This window comes from Sphaeramia orbicularis, chromosome 17 (assembly GCF_902148855.1).
Source record: "Sphaeramia orbicularis chromosome 17, fSphaOr1.1, whole genome shotgun sequence".
In the NCBI taxonomy this organism is placed as follows: Eukaryota; Metazoa; Chordata; class Actinopteri; order Kurtiformes; family Apogonidae; genus Sphaeramia; species Sphaeramia orbicularis.
In genome coordinates, this window is record NC_043973.1 from 4879279 (window position 1) to 4898494 (window position 19216).

General features: G+C 35.8%; 1 protein-coding gene across 1 annotated transcript in view; it reads right to left on the reverse strand.

The window, feature by feature from the left end:
* Positions 1–19216, reverse strand: part of LOC115437559 (potassium voltage-gated channel subfamily H member 6-like) — a 75772-nt gene that overhangs the window by 27882 nt on the left and 28674 nt on the right. The window contains exons 4-7 of the mRNA XM_030160799.1: positions 18768–19185; positions 15418–15575; positions 11679–11758; positions 8798–8920 (exon numbers count right to left, since the gene is read on the reverse strand). Of these exons, the coding sequence (XP_030016659.1) occupies positions 8798–8920; positions 11679–11758; positions 15418–15575; positions 18768–19185 (779 nt within the window). The remainder of the gene's footprint in view (positions 1–8797; positions 8921–11678; positions 11759–15417; positions 15576–18767; positions 19186–19216) is intronic.

Genomic DNA, 19216 nt, shown 5'->3' on the forward strand with positions numbered 1-19216 from the left:
TCGCAGTGGATCTACAAAGGCACAAAACATTTAGTAACTGGCAGAATATTGTTAAAATTGTACTTACTCTTCTTAAGACATTTCATGTTCTTCACATTTATTCAAGTTATTCCCATGTTTTTTGAAAGGACAGTTTGGAAAAATAAACATTTTCAAATAATTTTGCTTTTTTACACTGAAGCAAAGTGACAAATTTGGAGTTTACATTATTTATAGGTTATGATAGTATTTTACTAGGGCTGTGTATTGGCAAGAATCTGGCGATACGGTACAAATCACAATACTAGGATCATGATACGATATACCACGACATATCATGACACTGTTAAAAAGGCTTTTTTTTTAATGATTATTTCCTTGAAGAATTTAATTATACCAGAAATATGCACAAATACTAAACACATTTTTATTTGATCACAACAGGATCTAATGCTATATCACAAAATGTTCCTGTGTTCAAACTTAAATGATGTTTTACAGACATTACAGGTTAAGATCCTGTTCAAATGTTCATTTTCTATTGGTTCAGAACTAACGTCAGAACATTATTTTTGTGCAATCCCAACAAAGGAACTAACGTTATTTAATAAGAGTGTTACATAATAATAAATAAAATATAACAAAAAAGAAAAACAAAAAAAACTAAAATGAACCTCCACAATATCTCCATTTGAATAAGTACCTAAAAATATCGATACAGTACTTTTTAATATCGTTACAGTAATTGTGAAATGAAATATCACGATATATTGCAGAACCGATATTTTCTTACACCCCTATATTTTACTGGTCTGACCCACTTGAGATGAAATTGGGCTGAATGTGGCCCCTGAACTAAAATGATTTTGATGTCCTTGATTGATAATATCTTCAATGTAATTTTTGCATTTCCTTAACCCTTTCATGCACTGTCCACTCCAGTGGACAGTTCTTCTCCAGCTGTTCTGTTGTATATTAATGGGTTTTGTTGTTTTAGTTCCATATCAGCCAACACAGTGGACACTTATGCACCATCCCATACACTGTAATTCAGATCATTACTGTAACTTTGCTGTTCTTGATAAACCTGATCTGCACTAACATGTTTGAGTGTAAATCAATTGTTATTTGTTAGACAAGAAGGTTTTTTTTGCATATTATCTCCATGAAGTGAGTAATTACTAACATTAGAATATGTTAAAATGTGAGAAGACATCAGATTAGCAGCATTAAAAATGTTTTTATTTCATTGTTTTCATATCACTTTCTGATATTGGGTTTTAAACACATGTTTCTTTACTTCAAAAATTAAATGCATGGATATTTTTGTAACTCCATAGAAAAAAAAAACTCGATCGCATTGTTTTTTTCATGGCTAAACACTAAAGAAAAAAATCTTGACTAAGGTTCTCATAATTCGTGCATGAAAGGGTTAATTCATCCCATGGGCCTTAATTGGACCCTTTGGCGGGCCAGTTTTGGCCCATGGGCCGTATGTTTGACACCCCTGTACTAAATGCATATTCTCACACATGTGCAAGTGCACTCACAGACACACATACACATGCGCGCACACACACACACACACACACACACACACACACACACACACACACACTGAATAATCACCAAGCTTATTTTCTTCTACCAATATTCTATATAGAATGACATTTACACAAAACTATAATCCACCAGTCTGGTGCTTTTCTCTTCTCTCACCAAAATGTGCCCCTGAATACAACTGTCACATCAAGACTCCTATAATAATGATACTGTATGTATGTTGAGGTAAACAATATGTTTGTATTATCTTATAAATAGGAAATCACTCAGGTGCCAGCTTACTATCTATATTATAAAAGCCACATGGTCTCTGTGTGTGCGCATGTATGTGTGCCTCGGGATTCACACAAAATTTGAAAAGGGCCGACTGCTGCAGTTTGGCATACTTAGTATTTTTGGTTAAGGAGTACACTAGTGAAAATGGCATGTTGATAGGACCAGTATTTTGGAAGATATTAGTAATTTTGGAATACAATAGCCTTACAATCACGTTGCTATACCCAGAACGCTGTGGCGGTGACTGCTGGACAAATGCGGAGCAGCATGCATGAATACACAAAGCATAAAAAATATCACATCTAAACTCATGGATCACCACGGATCAATGTGCTACTTAAATATAATATGCCAATACCAATATTCAGGGCAACAGTAAAAACAAAAAGTGGTCAACAGCAACTTCACCGTATGTGATTTACATAACATTAAGCAATGAAAAAGTCAACTCAACTTAGACAAACAAGAGACTGTTCAACCCTAAGAGGGGTTCTCAAACCTTTTCAGCCAGCAACCCACCTGTGGAGGTATGTCTGGCCCAGCAGGACCCACCAAATATTTCATGCAGTAAAATAAGTAATGCATTCTCATTACAATGTAAAAAAACAATGTGAAATAAGTCTCACGTAACCATACTGCTAACGTGACTCTGCTCAACATGGATTTTCAGGTCATTTTAACACCGTGGTGACAAAAACAAATCATAGTATGGCATTACGCCCTAAATAGAAAACACTGGTATTCCTTCTCTACAGTATATGGATTTTGTTAATATGCTGGTCCAGTCCATCTCCCCAAGGTATCTGTGCTGACCTCTACCTACTATAGGTCATACACTGGTTTATACACCAGGATTTGATATTTCACATTCATCACACAAAGCAAGACATGCTTAAAATGGACCATTATTTTCTAATCTGTCCATTTTCCCCATCCACATGGGTACAAACAAATTGAGTTAAAAAATACTTTGGAAAGCATTTCTTTTTTTAAATCTCAGGTTTGCTATCTAAAATACCATTTGTGTGTAGATGACAGGAGGGAAAAATGTCCATTCAGGAAAATATCTTCTTGGTAGTTCTTCTTGGTTCAACTGCACTAGTTTAGCTCTTTTGAAAATGTTTCATTTCTCATCCAAGAGACTTCTTCTATTCTGCAGTGAACTGAAGAAGTCTCTTGGATGAGAGACAAAACGTTTTCAAAAGAGCTAAACTAGTCCAGTTGAACCAAGACAATCCTGGGAAATTTTAATCTCACTGAGCAGAAGATTTATTGAATTTATTGTAGTTTTTTGGCATGATGCTTCATGACTTCATGTGAAAGTAAATCCTCTGTTTGACTTATCCTTATAAATTGCTGTTGTCAGTGGATCAGGGACAATGTGGCGAAATAAAAATACGGACTGTTTTATGGTCATTCTGTTGTTTTATTTTTTATATTTTTCAAATTATTTTCTTCAGCTTTAAGTATTGATGCAATTAGCAGTAAATTGGCAGTTGCAAAACTAGCAAATGACGTTACACGACTCATTTAAATATTTTCCTCTCCAACATTTGTTTGTTTGAAATGGAAACTCCCACTACTACAGTATATGTTCAATTAGGTCAGGGGCAAAAGTAACATCTGCAGTGCTAATTTTGTGCTGTGTCCTTTTAGTCTTGAGAGTAATTTTTAAGTAAGTTTTAAATACATTTAAATACATACATAAAAGTTAAAAATACATTTTAACCCTCAAATTTAAAGATTTGTATTATTTTTTTTCACCACAAGGCACAATGGAAACAGATTTATGTCCCCCATTATGTAGGAGATACATAAAAGCACAAACTCACCTCATGAGCTACTATAGAGGATATGCGGACGGCTCTCTTCACTCTGGTGTTTCTCCGTTCATTGTCCTGAGACACACTGCTATCCTGGGCACTCACAGTCGACATTGTCATCACATGCTACAGCTGAGTTTCACTCTGTATTCCAGTCCTCCTCTATTTCAGTAGATTTTGTTTTTACTCAGTTTGTTCAGTTCCTTCTCTTTTCTCATTTTCTCTGCCTAAATGTCGCTTCTTCCCATGTCCATCAGTCTTCCTGTAAAAAAAACGTGAACTTCTCTGATTCCTTTCAACTTTTTTTTTATCCGTCTTTCCCTCTCACAGTTATCTCACAGTGTGTCACTCAGTCCTTCTATCTTCTGGGTTTCAGTTAAGTATAAACAGTTGAGTCCTCGGGTCCTACAACGACGGCATATATGGACCTGTTAGGATTCCCACGGCCTTTCTGCAGGTCAGTTTAAAAAGAGGTCCATGTTGTTCCCAGTAGTAGAAGTAGGCCTTGTGCTCTGTCCATCAGTGTTTCAGTTATTTCATATCCAAATATCGCCCCTTTTCTCATCTCTCCTGGTCTCAGTGACTGATCTGCACCTTCAGCCCTACACACTGAGCTGAGTGATATTTCCTCTCTCAGCCCATCACACTGTTTCCCTCCTCCCCTTTTAGCCTCTTTTTCTCTTCCCTCCTCCTCCACTCTCTGCCTTCCCATGCAGTATAATCATATATAGCCTCATACAGCAAGACAAATGTTTTCCTTAAAATATTCCCACTGATGCATTAATACAGCAGAAATCTTTATAAAGCTCTTGTAATGTATGTGTTGTACATGTATTGTGCTATACAAATAAATCATGTATGTGTACATGTAAGCATGTATGTGTTGTACATATATTGTGCTATACAAATAAATCTGCCTTGCCTTGCCATGTGAGAATGGAATATAAACTTTGTAAACTGTAAACCATTTCCAAGCTGCTGCGCTCTAATGATATGAATGATATATAACTTTTATTGAAATTAAGTAGTACTTTATTTCTCCCCGGGGTGCAATTGTTCGTGTCCAGCTAACTGCATGTACGTTACTAATAACTGTTGTTTGCATTATTTTAGGACATTGTTTTTCAACCTTGGAGTCGGGACCCCACATGGGGTCGCCTGGAATTCAAATGGGGTCACCTGAAATTTCTAGTAATTGATAAAAATAAAACCTTATTAATAAAAAATATATGGTGAGTTGATAGAGACGATCCCAATACATAAAAGACATAGCAAACTGAAGCTGAAACTGAAGCACTGTGGTACTGTTTATCTTTCAAATGTTCATTGTGGTTGGTTTCAGATGCTGCAGCTCTTTCATAATTCAAACTTTGAGTTATTATTTGTTCAGTATTAATTGTCAGCCTTGTAAATCCAAGCTGTACTGACTGTACATATCCTGACCAAGGAAAATAAAATTCTCACTTTGTGCAGTAATCTACACCTGGCTTTTCTGCCTCCGTCCATAATAATATACATTATATAAAAATGTCGTCTAAAATTACCATTTATTTGCAACATAGTATAGCAAACTATTACATGATCAAAAACAAATTAATTTTAGCCAAAAAAATTTCTCCACTTTGAATGTCTGGGGTCGCCAGAAATTTGTGATGTTAAAATGGGGTCACGAACCAAAAAAGGCTGGGAACCACTGTTTTAGGAGCAGTAAGACATTACAGGGCTTAATGTTGATGTTGGGTGGGTACATACTCTCCTCTATGATAAATAGGTTTTGTGTAGTAAGGAAATCTCTAAGCTCTTTACAGATGTTTGTTTTCCAACATAGGACACTGGTGTTGCTCACGGTAACAGACGAGTGTACCTGTGTTACTTGGAATGTGAAAGGGCTGAACCATCCATTAAAGAGGAATAAAGTGCTAGCCCACCTCAAATCTCTGTCCTTAAATCTCTGTCCTTGGATAAGTTTTTTCAAGAAATGCATTTAAAAAATAATTCCTTAGCTCGGTTAAGGAGTAGATGGATTGGACAAATGTATCACTCTTCCTTCTGTACCAAAGCTAGAGGTGTAGCTATTTTGATTTGCAAAGGTGTACCATTTAAACATCACTCAATAAAAACAGGCATGGAGGGGCACCACCCTATTGTTACTGGGGAAATTCACTCTATCCCTGTAACTCTGGTGAACGTCTATGGTCCTAATTCTGACAACCCAGTGTTATTTAGGAAGGTGTTCTCCCTAATAACAAATGTATCGCAAACTAATCATTATTGGGGGAGACCTAACTTGTATTGTAGATCCTTATAGGGATACATCCTCAAACAAAAGGGCCCCACACTCTTAATACAAGGGATTTTTTCCAACACATATTTTAACAAATCCAACTTATCTGATTTTTTCACCCCTCAGGACGAGACAATTCTTTTCACTTACTTGCACATAACTTCTATACCCATATTGATTATTTTCTGACAGACTCTACTGCCTAACATTTATAACCCTTGATACCACAATAAAAAAACAATACATTCATGTTCGATTTAAAAGGCCTAAACACCTCTCAGCCACTCTGGAGGATGAATCCCCAACTTGTCAATGACCCTGAATCTTGTGATTATTTGATAAAGCAAATGAAAATATGTTTTTCTATATTTGAAACTGATCAAACCCCAGAGATCTCCTCTTGTTTGCTGAGGGAAACAGTTAGGTCTTACTTGAATAGCTGCATGATCTCCTATTTGGGATGGGGAACAAATCCACCAGTTAGACACAGAGCATGTCACCCCTCAACAGAGAAGTACAAGCAAATTTTACATCTTAAGATGGAATATAACTGGATTCTTTCAGCAAAAATATTTTAAAAATGTCATTAAAAAAAACGGAAATATTTTGACTTTCGCGGAACCCTCAAAAGTTGCTTGTGAGACAACTACAAAAATAAGAAAGTGATTGCACAATATACAAGGTTATGTCTAAAGTTGGAGCCAACCTTAAACACGATGAAGGAAACTAACCACGATTTTAAATAATTTTATGAAACTCTACGCCTCCCAAATTAATGTAGTGCCCAATGGCATAGAAAACTTTCTAACAAACATGAATCTTCCCTCTCTTACACAAGAGGATCACACCTCTAAATAAAGACATCAACCTCGAGGAGTTGAAAGAAACAATCAAAACTCTGAAAGGAGCCAAAACTTTTGGATTTGTACAAATTTACTTGCCAATTTACTTGGACCTACCATGCTCAACATGCTCAATGAGGCCCTCAAAAATGAATCACTGCCACAAATGCTCAACAAGGCTATCATAAGTGTTATTCCAAAAAAAGGTAAGAAACCTGGAGGACTTCAGAGGACATGGGCCTATTTCCCTATTTAACATGAATCAGAAAATATTAGTCAAAGTCTTAGCAAACCAATTTAACGACAGATTTGTTTATCCACATTAGACTGGTTTTATTTTTAGTAAAAACTCTTCATCAAGTTTTAGATGACTTTTTAATGCAATGCACCTTTTTAAGTTCAGCTGAGTCATATGCCCAGACCTAAATATACATGGTTCCAACATCATGGACACACACATCATGTGCTCGTCTTTCAATCTTTTCGGTGATATAATGTAAGATTCCTTCTGTGTTCATAGAACTAGAGTTATTGTGGTTGTTTTCAGTTTCCCTTGCGACTGACACTGATGATAAACAGAAGTGACTGTGCAGCTGTAAATTAATTATTTTTAAAAAAAGACCAGTGCAGAGCCTCAACCTTCCATATGTGTCTTCCTAATTATAGCTAACAATAACCTACCTAATCAACACACACAAGGACAGGAGCACTGATGAATGTAGTCACCTACACTGTTTCAACGATAACATCATTATCTTTGACCTTGTCAATGGAGAAAAAAAGAAAAAGAATCATATCAAAGGATGGAAGGTGAAGCTATGAATGGTCCATTAATCATCAAAGGTGTATCCAAGATGACTTTTTTATAGTCTCATTAGGAAGTTAACTCATAAAGTAGACTGAAAACATAAGAACTGAATGCAAAACTTTCTTTTTTTTATTTAAACCGTAGTAGGTTTACCACTGTCCTTACACAACTTCACTGGACACCAGTGATATCAACCAAAATGCTCCTAGCTGTAGCAAATTAACTACTAGGTCATCACTAAGTGCCCCCTCATTAATCATTAAGTCCCACGATAATAAATGACTCATGTATCCCTGCGCCCTCCAAATGAAACAGCTGTGAGTTAAGGAGGTGCTGTCCCTTTACGATGTGCTGTGAGACTTGTATGACATTTTTATGTAACACACTGGTGTTCCATTGTTATGTTACGATGCCCTATTTACAATACATGTATTTATTGTATACTTAGTTTACATAGTTGGTGTGGGTTTTCATTCCTACTCATTCACTACAATTGTTTTTCTTTTTAATTGCTCTTATTGATTTCTCACATGTAATCATTACTGTCAAAATATTGCAGTGTTTTGAACACATACATGTAAGACAAAGGAGTGCATCCATAAATAAACTCTCCATCAGTCTTCATTTGTCCAAAGGCGAATGTCCTTTTTTATGCAGGGAGAAATCCCAATCATTATTTACAACCCTGAAACGTGTGTTCAACAGACACGTATAATTAAGCTCCTTCTGCAGCTGATGCTCCTTTCTCACATACAACAGGCCTCCACACTAATGACAACAACAGGGTTTTGGAAACTGTAAAAAGAACAAAGAATGAGTGTATGTGTTTATATGAGATAGAAAAAGGAAAACAAAGAAAAATTTAAAAATAGACAATTCTGATTCAAAAAAACGATTCTGTAGCATCAGCAGTGTGTGTTGATGGAATGGGAGCAGCCTTGTAAATTGGACCCCCGGGGCAGTCCGGGAAACCCTGCTTACATACATAATGTACTTACACAGAAGAAATGTACTGCTTACTTAAGTACAAGTACAGAGAGAAGAATGATTTAATTCCAGTACCATTTTTTCCATATTCACTTTTTTGTGCCAATGTTTGTTCTTTTATTTTACCTTGAAGAAAAAAAAATTGCGAAGAAGGAAAGAAAGAAAGCCTCAGTACTTGACACATTTAACCAAATTTTTCTGAAAATCCATCTTTTGTCTAGTCATCTCTACTCACCTGTGTCATTTTCTCTGTGACATGGTGTGTTCTGTCAATCAGTTTGCATGGAGGTCGGATTTCTCCAGGAGGCAATGCCACATATGAATCTGTCTTTGGTTCCAGCTGGTTCTGGGTCATTTGCTGCATATGCATAAACAAAGGACAAAAAAGGATATTTAGTGATGTTGTAGAATGTATACTAAAATATGAGTGAAGATTTAACACAGATGACAGAAACAATTAATTAATGAACTGCTTTTTTTGCCTTTTTTTTTTAACTATGAAGAAGTCCATTTAGCAACAAAAATCTCACCATTTTTAATAGTTCAACCATGATTTGCAGATGAAGATGAAAAATAAATTTGATACTTTAAATATTTTGTTGAAGCTGCACTGTAACTGAAAGTTTTGGTTTTGGTTTAGGTCATTCCCAGTAAATATATATTATGTTGTTTTGTACAATGTGAAAGTAGGTGCCGTCCTAGGAGTTTGTTAGGTGGGTTTATATTCTGTCTGTGTTGAGTCTAATCATAATTGTTGTCGGTTTGTTATTTGAGGCTCTTTTTATGATGTTGTTAATTTAGTAATATAGTTATTAAATATATTTATTCATTGCTTGTGGAAATAGGTTCCAATTGCAGAATCATGCCTGGTTTTAATACAATATCACCTGACCACTTGAAGATCACATCCACTGTTGAGTTTCTTGTCCCTTGCACAAAGAGATTTCTCCACAGACTGAAATGTTTGGTTATGTTAAATGATGAGATATTCAAGTCTTTACAATTTTATGTTTAGGAGCAATATTGAGAAATTCTTCCACAATTTGTAGATTGAGGTTTTTGCAGATTGGTGAAACTCTACCATCTTCTGTGAGACTCTACCTCTCTAAGATGTTCATCTCATACACCAGCAGTGACCTGTTACTATTGACCTAATTACTTGCAAAATGCTGCTCCAGCAGTTTCTTTTTAGGACAATGCACTTGGCAGCCTTTTGTTGCTCCTATCATAACATTTTCAAGGTTCAAGATGGCAGAAGGTTCTTACCTCCTTCTTTTGAATTCATTGTATTTTTGTGTATTTATACTTGCAGCTGCACTGGCCACTGGCCCACTGTAATTTCACTGTATACATGTTGTGTAATGACAAAAAAGGTTTCTAATTCTAAGTTTTTGAAAACATGTTGCTGCCATCCAAATCAAAATTAAGTTAAGTATATTTTCTCAGTTGAAAGGTTTGATATCTTTTCTGTGTTATATTAATAAAACATGATTTTATGAGACATATAAAACATTGCATTCTGTTTTAGTTTAGATTTTATGCAGGATCACAACTTTTCTGGGACAATGGAAACTCTGACGAAAATCCCAGAACTATGTCTATACAATTGCTCTGTGATTGCAAAGCTAATGTGATTAGAGTGTAGACTTTCAACTTAAATTGAAAAAAAAAACCCACCGCATGATATGCTTTAGATCATGAGCTGTTCTTTTCTTTCTCAAAACTTTCCTCTTACCATCATTCTGGTACAAGTAAATCTTGGTTTCGTCTGTCTAAAGAATGACCTTCTTGTTTTTGAGTGTCACTGTTAAGGTTGCCCCTCTGTATTTTCTTTAAGGGTTTTTCTTCACCAACAAAAGAACTCTGCAATGTTGTCTTTTGGTGTTGCTGAGTTCACCAGTAGGTTCTTTCTTTTTAAGAATATACCAAATTGCTGATTTTGGTCTCAGTCTGGTCTGATTTGTGTTTTTTTTTTCTTGCCCTGCGATGAACTGGCAACACATCCAGTGTATACCCTGCCTTCGCCCAAAATGTAGCTGGGATAGGCTCCAGCAACTGTGCAATCCTCTCAAGGAAAAAGGGGCTAAGAAAATGAATGAATGAATGACTGAATTTATTTATTTGTTTGTTTGTTTGCTTGTTTGTTAGCTAAATGATGGTCTCCTTCCTTGCACTTATACCTCGTGACCTCATATTGAGAATTCCAGTGACAAGCTACCAAATCTACCAAATACATACTCTACATTTGGAATCAACTCCAGAGTTTTGGTGTGATTAATTTGTCATAGTATAACAAAGGAACAGGCCACACCTGGCCACGAGGCAGCTTTTCAGTCGGTCGTCCAGTTACTTTTGGGCCTATGAAAATGGAGGGGCTACACTTAAAATTGTTGGAATTCTTCAATGGTTGATGCAATATTTGTGTGAAAACCCTTGTATTAAAGCTAAAAGTCCAAACTTCAGTCACACTATAGTGGTGTACAGAGGCAGAAATACAAACTTTGTGTCACTGTCCAAATACTTATGAGCTTATGTGACTATACATGGTCAAATGCATTTGGTATTAAAGCATATAGCTTAGTCAAAATGAATCTGATGACAGGGCAGGTAATATTTGTAGTACAGGTTACTGACAGAAAAATTACTCTGTCCCTCTTGTGTTCTCATCATTGAGTAGTCTTACATAAGTGTCCTAACCTGTTATGGTCTTTGTATGTCTTGTAGTATGATTGCTCTTTGTATCAAGAAAATTATATTCCCGTCTTAAGAGTCATCCTGTATGCTTACACGTCATCCTGTGTGTGAAGTAGCATTGTGATTGTGTTTCTAATGCATGCAGTTAACGCCTGACACAGCAACTTTTGAATATCAAAGTGTTTTCCTTTTGGATGGTCACCAGAGATCTCTCCACACAACCCGATTTTAGAGTTGAGGTGTGTGTGAGCTCTTATTTCTGCAGAAAAGGCCTTGAAATATATCTTCTTTGAGCATCTCATTTCAGAGTGGTGATTTTCAGTCTTAAAATCCCACAGTTATTACATAAGTAATGTTTTGCTGGTTGACTTTTAGATGTAGGTTTTGTTACAGTAAGTTTTGTAGGTTATAAATAATCTCACCTGGCTGTTTGCCCTGCAACGCAAATCAGTATCTGATGTCCCAACAGATACGCTGCTCTTTCTGACGGTTACCATCCCAGCTGAGGAGGAGACAGAAGAGTGTCTTACTGTTACACAAATGTAATGATTGGACAAAGTGAATGATGTGGTGATCAGACAGGCAGAGAGACAGACAGGCATGCAGGCAGGCAGACAGACAGACAGACAGACAGATAGAAAACAGAAATAGAACTAGGCCTAAAACTGGAACCAGTAGCTGGATTATATTAATATATTGACTATGCATTTTTAAAAGCAATGAAAAGGAAAAACATGTATGCATGAATTCTTTTTAAAAGTATGGAATTTAGCAAATTGTGTTAAAGTGAGTTCTTTTTTTATTATCATCATTTTTATTTTTTATTAGACCTTAACTTAACTAGACAGAATGCCATTAAGATCGATATCTCTTTTACAAAGGCGACCTGGCTAAGAGGTCAGCAGCACACACCAGGAGAGAAAACAGGATTTACAGACAGGTAGTTACAATAAATTAAAAAACACAGTAATAATATTGTAATAACAGAAAAGTTAGACAGTTTTTTAAAAAGCAGTTGATAAAGTGCAAATATTTAGCTGAGGTCACAGAAATTTTAAAACACAGGCACTGACCAAATGATTCTCGCTGTCTTGTCCGTAAGACAGAGCGAAAAGCTTGAAATGACATGAGTTCTGGCATTTTCAGCTCCACTTAAAGTGTATTCCCGGCAGAAGGAGCGGCAAAGCTAAAATCTCGCTTCCCCAGTTCAGTTCTAACTTTGGGTACATTCAAATCATACAGATTACAAGACTGTAAAGAATATTGACTGCTTGATCTTTGGGGAAAAGAGGATAGGTATGACGGTACCATACATAGAAGAGCTTTGTAGGTTAAGGTTAACCAATGGGTCAACTATCGCGATCTTGGTGAAATGAAAGTTGTCAGTATATTGGTACACATGATTCCAGTCATCAGAAGCATTTGAATTCTTGTGTAATGGCATCAGAATGTATTTTGTGACTTATAACCACCAAAATCCTAATTAGTTCTTCCTTGAATCCAAGTGAATTTTTTACCAAATTTGAAGAAATTTTCTCAAGATTTGCTCGAATTATCACATTCATCATTTATACATGAATGGGATGGATCATGTTCGACATAACTGCTGAGTCCGACCATCTTAACTCTATTTGTTTTCATGTTATGGTGTGAATATATTCACAAACACACAAAGACAGGCAGCACTAACCATCCTACCCACAGGCAACCAAGGACTCTGTTAGTACAGGTAAAACGTTGAGGAAGCATGAAATATGAAAATTAAAAAAAAAAAAAGACAAGCAGTGATATTAAAATTTACTTTGTATTTTGTTATAGCCATTATGGACATATCATATTTTGTGTCTTGTTACGTCAACTATGTTTCATTTGTAAATATTAACATTCCTGACATTCAGGCAACCCATTAAAGATGGACCACTAATTCTCTAATGCAGGGGTGTGTCAAACATACAAAAACAAGCAAAAACTGTCAATCAACAATCCAGCACGGTGGATGAATTTGCAACGTGCAAAAATTATCCTGAAGATGTTAATAGACAAGTGTGTCAAACTCATCAAACTTCTAGAATTGTGATCTTAAGTAAAATAATAGTATAATAACCTATAAATATTGACAACTCCAAATTTTCGTTGTGGTTTAATGTGAAAATTTGAAATAATGTTACATTATGAAAATATTTACATTTACAAACTGTCCTTTAGCAATAAAATACGAATAACCTGAACAAACATGAACACCTGAAATGTCTAAAGAAAATTAAGTGCAATCTTAACAATATTCTGCCTATTATTAAATGCTTTGTGCATTTTTGATCTTTAAGTTGTGTTAATAATAAGTTGAGACATAATATTATAGGAATCATTCTTGTTTTACGTCCAAACTCATCAAAATTTAACAATATGCCTGTTAATAAATGTTTTGTGCCATTGTAGGTTCAATTGGTAATGCACATGTATAAAGGCTGAGTTATATACATAACATTGTTTAAATTGCACTTATTTTTCCTAAGAAATTAATTTTTTTTCAGGTTGTTTACATCTTTTTTGTGAAAAGAATAGTTTGAAAATGTAAATGTTTTCATAATTTAATGCTTGAAAAAATTTTTGCTGTCATTATTCATAGGTTATCATATTACTATTTTACTGGTTTAGCCCAGTTGAGATTAAATTGGGCTGAATGTGGCTCCTGAAAGAAAATGAGTTTGACAGCCTTACTCTTACGGGTCAGGATTTCATACTCGGAGTGTGTGTGATTGCCTGGCCTATGTAAATCTAAATTGGTTTACATTTGCAATACACAGTTCAGTTATTTTCTGTGTACTTCTGTCAGGTACAGAACCTTTTAAGGCAGGGGTGTCAAACTCATTTTAGTTCAGGGGCCACATACAGCCTAATATGATATAAAGTGGGCCGGACCAGTAAAACAATATAAATAAGAATTTATAAATAATTTCAACTCAAGTTTTCTCTATGTTTTTGAGTAAAAAATGAAAAATTCTGTTATGAAAATGTTTACATCTACGAACCGTACTTGAGCATAACGTGAACAAATATGAACAACCTAAAAATTCTTAAGAAATATAAGTGCAATATTAATAATATTATGCCTTAGTTTGTCATTTATATATGTGCAGTGGATCTACAAATACATAAAACATTTAGTAACAGGCAGAATATTGTTAAAATTCCACATACTTCTCTTAAGACATTTCAGGTTGTTCACATTCTTTGTAAAAGGCTAGTCTGTAAATGTAAACATTTTCGTGTAATTTTCCTTTTTTTTTTTTTTTTTTTTTTTTTTACACGAAAACAAAGAGGAAAATTTACGGTTTTCAATATTTATAGCTTACTATAATAGTATTTTACTGGTCTGACCCACTTTAGATTGAATTGACCAAAAATGATTTTCACTTCCGTGATTGTTAATATCTTCAGTGTAATTTTTACATTTCACAAATTCACTCACCGGGCTGGACTGGACCCTTTGGCGGGCCAGGTTTTGTTTTGTTTTTTTCCTTTTTAATACTTTATTTTTATTTGTTTTATCAACAGACAATACAACACAGAAACTAGGGGTCACTGGTTCAACACAAACTATTTAAATGACGTACAGTAGTAATTATGCATTGTTTTGTTTATAGTCCAGCCATTTTGTCCAGCGCTTTATGAAGATATGTTCCTTGAGCCATAGGTAATGAGTCATTTATTAAATAGAGTAGATTTCCTCTATTATAGCTAGCCACTAATCCTCACAAGGTGCATCAGTTTTGAGCCAGTTCCTTGTTATGGCCTTTGGTGGGCCAGTTTTGCCCCCCAGGCCGCAGGTCTGACACCTGTGTTTTAAGGCGTTATACAGATTAGCATATATTGTTTATGTTACAAACATAAACATGCTTGTACCAGTTTGTATGTGTTTGGGCTAACGGGGTAAATGTGTACTTCATCTTTGACAGCACAACTGACCTTATTAAGGGGATTGCAGTACAGATTATACTGTCTAATATGCAATATTCATAAAAGAGTGGTGAAAGGCAAAGTTTAATGACATAAAACAAATAAACTAATGCACCTTTTTTGCTTAATATATCTGTTTGATAACTTAATTTGTTTGACACTTTCCATATATTTACCACAGAAATAAAGTGTAAAATGTGTCACCTGTGCAGCTGTGGCGAAGCTGCAGCCGTTTGTCCCAGTAACTCTGGCCAGTCTTGATGTCATCCACTGAAGAGGAATGTTTTAAACTCCCACAGCTGCCATCTAACTTATTGGATGGATGGGTGTGGTGAAGACAGTCTCTTCCTCTTCCACTTTCTCTGTTGGACAGGAAGTTGATCAAATTTGTTATTAGCACAGTGCTTTTTGACAGTAAAAACTAAATCAGACCAACGCAGCCCTCACTTTGAGCTAAAAGTTCTTTCCAGAGGAAAATGAGTTAGGGGAAAAAGAGGAGAAAGGTGTGCTGTAATAGTCCTTAAATATCCTGAGAGTTATACTACAGGGTGTCCCATAAGCCTCCATACATAGGAGACATGATACATTCCATGCATATATGGTTCTAACATGTATTTCTTTATATTTCAGATAACCCAAAGAATGCATTTGAATAAAGAGCAACGAATTGAAATCATCCAGATGGCCAGTTCAGCAAGCAGTCGTATGGTTGCAAGCGCATTTAACAGAAAACATGGGATGAGTATCACACACGACACTGTGGCAAAACTTATTGTCAAGTTCAAAAAAACAGGAAGTGTTTTGGATCAATTTGTTCCCAACCAAATGACAGTCATATAGAGCATATTATATAAATAAAAATGGTTTATGTCAAGAAACGTTTATTTTTCCTATGTATGGAGACTTATGGGACACCCTGTATATATAGAAACACAAAAACACAAAATAGTCAGGATGGCGATATAAAGATTTATACAACGAAAAAGCTAACACAAATACTACATATGAAATATTACACACTGACACACCTTTTGTGTGTTGCCTATGTGAGAGCAGGGACCACCAGATATCAGACACTGTTTCCGCAATTATGCAGTGAAATCATGTAGACCACAGTCAACACATCAGAGATCACTGGAGTCAGACTACTAGTGAGGAAAGCAGAGGCTATCATCAGGAATCCTGAGCTACCATGCACCTCAGAGGAGAAGCAACAGATATTCAAAATCTTTTATTCAATCAGCTGTCACACTTTTAAACTCTGACAGCAGTCATTTTATATGAGATTTTTTAATGTTAGCAGAACTAACAGGGTCTTTTAGTCTTTTGGCCTGCATTGGTATTTATTATTTATTGTTGATTCATGTATTTATTTGTAGTTGTCTTCCAATGACCTATCTTGTATTTGTATACTGATTCATGTTTGTTACATTGCACTTTGAATGTTGACTGATGTCTGTGGCAAGCTGCAAATAAATTGCCCGTATGGGATGAATAAAGTTTTCTGAATCTGAAAACGTGTTATCTAGATGAACTAATGGAAAATCTCTTAAAAGTTTGGGTTAAATTTTCATGCAGGCTCAACCTTGGTAAACTGGCCACAGATTTTAAGTTTAAACAATATATTTTTGGGTAACATAATATTTCATTTTGGAAATTATAACCTACAGTTTTAAGTGTCCTCCTCCTATATTATTGCCAAGCTGTAGTCACATTGAAGACGATGTCCCAATAGTTCACAGGTGTCAAACATGCGGCCCGGGGACTAAATCTGGCCCGCCAAAGGTTCCATTCCGGCCCCGCAGGATGAAAGTGCAAAAATTAACCTGTACAAGGTTGTCAAAATCATTTTGGTTCACGTTCCACATACAGACCAACGTGATCTCCAGTAAAAAATAACAACCCAATAACCCATAAATAATGACAACTACAAATTTTCTTTGTGAAAAATTATGTGTAAAAAATTTAAGTGAAAAAAATAACACTACACTGTGAAAATATTTACATTTACAAAACTATTCTTTCACAATAAAATGCAAATAAATACATAAATAAAAACAAAGACAAACAACCTGAAATGTGCAATTTTAACAATTTTCTGCCTGTTACTAAATGTTTTGTGCATTTATGGATCCACTGTGATCTGTAAGAGATGTAATATTGTAGAAATTGTTCAAATTTTAGTTCCAAACTCCAAAATTTTAACAATATTCTGCCTGTTACCAAATGTTTATGTAACACTGTGTGTAAATGTACATGTATAAATAATAAGTTGAGGCACAATATTGTTAAAATTGCACTAATTTTTCAAATGAAATTTCTGTTTTTTCAGGTTATTCACATCTTTTTTGTAAAATGTAAATAATTTCATAATTTAATTGGAGGGGGCTTTGTACTAAAACAAAAAGAAAAACTTGGATTTGTCATTATTTATAGGTTATTAAGTCATTATTTTACTGGTCTGGCCCGCTTGAGATCAAATTGGGCTACATATGGCCCCTGAACTAAAATGAGCTTGACAGCCCTGCAATAGTTTGATTGCCATCATGACCAGCCATGCTGTGCGATGATGTCAATTCAGTTGTAACTGATGTGTTGGACTTTCTAATTTTATAAGTGATTAAGATATATCAATATTAAAAATACAGGCATTTTTAACCACAAAATAAAATATGATACAGCATAAAAATGCATTCATTTGACATTCATAAGTGGTAATAGTTACATTCATAATAGGTATTACATTTGTTTTGTTACTCTTTACTGCATGTAATAACTACCTTTTATGAGAGGATGATGTGTACTTAACTTGCTGAAACATTAAATCATCCACTAGTGGAGTGGTTGTCTATTTAGATTGTTATGGTAATCTTGTTAATAATAATAGCACAACACCCAATATAGTAATATTTTCTGCTAATACCAACTTCAGTCTGTCATGACAGAGTTATTGAATAGACTCACATGCACGGTGCTGAAGGGAGAAAACAGGTTTATTAACAGAAATTAAACAAGAACATGGGTAACAAAAAAACCTGAGGATGGAAACAGTCAGAGTCCAAAGGGTGATGAGAATGATCGTGGTGGTGAGTCTATGGCGGAGTGGCGGCAGCAGCAGCAGCACCACACCAGAGCAGCGGAGCCACTTACAAAGGCTCCTAATGGTGATGTGCTCCAGGTGCGGTGCCAGCAGGTGAAACTGAAGATGAGTGTGAGAGAGGGGTCTGTGGCAATGAAGAAGTGCACCTTGATGATAATATTGTTAAAACTGCACTTATTTCTCTCACTAAATTCTGTTCACGGTTGTATAGGCTATTCACATTTTTAAAGGACAGTTTGTAGATGCAAATATTTTCATGACGTAATTTTATTTTTTTCGCTCTAAAATAACAACTTTGGAGATGACAGTGTTGATATATTACTATGTTATTATTTTTTAGTGGTTCAGCCCACTTCAGATCATATTGGGCAGAATGTGGCCCATGAACTAAAATGACTTTGACACCCCTGAGCTTTAACACTAATATGCAGATCAGAAATGAGAGAATACCTACCTAGGTGGCGTATGTGAGGAGGCGAGGGGTAGGGCAAGGATTGGAGGTGCTGAGTTTGGAGATGGGGGCAGACCCATGCCTCTCCTCAGTCCAAACACATCGGTTCCCTCTCTCCTCCATCTGTCTCCTTCATTCTTTCGTCCTGTTGTAACCAATCCATCTCTCTCCCCTCCCCTCTCTCTAATCTTTCCAGCTCCTTCCCCTTCTTCCTCTTCCTCGTTGTCCCACAGCAGCAGTCCACCTCCTGCCTCCTCAAGCTGCTCCATGTCAGGGAAGGACAGGAGTTTTTCCAGGGCTATAGACTCATGTCCAAGGGGAGGGAGGTCTCCCTGAGGAGAACCCAGCTCTGTGTCCTGGGACAGACCACCTGCTCCAGGGTTGAGGGAGCGCAGGAGGAGACGCAAACGCTGCCGCTGAGCTATAAAAGGGAACATGAAAACAATAACAGT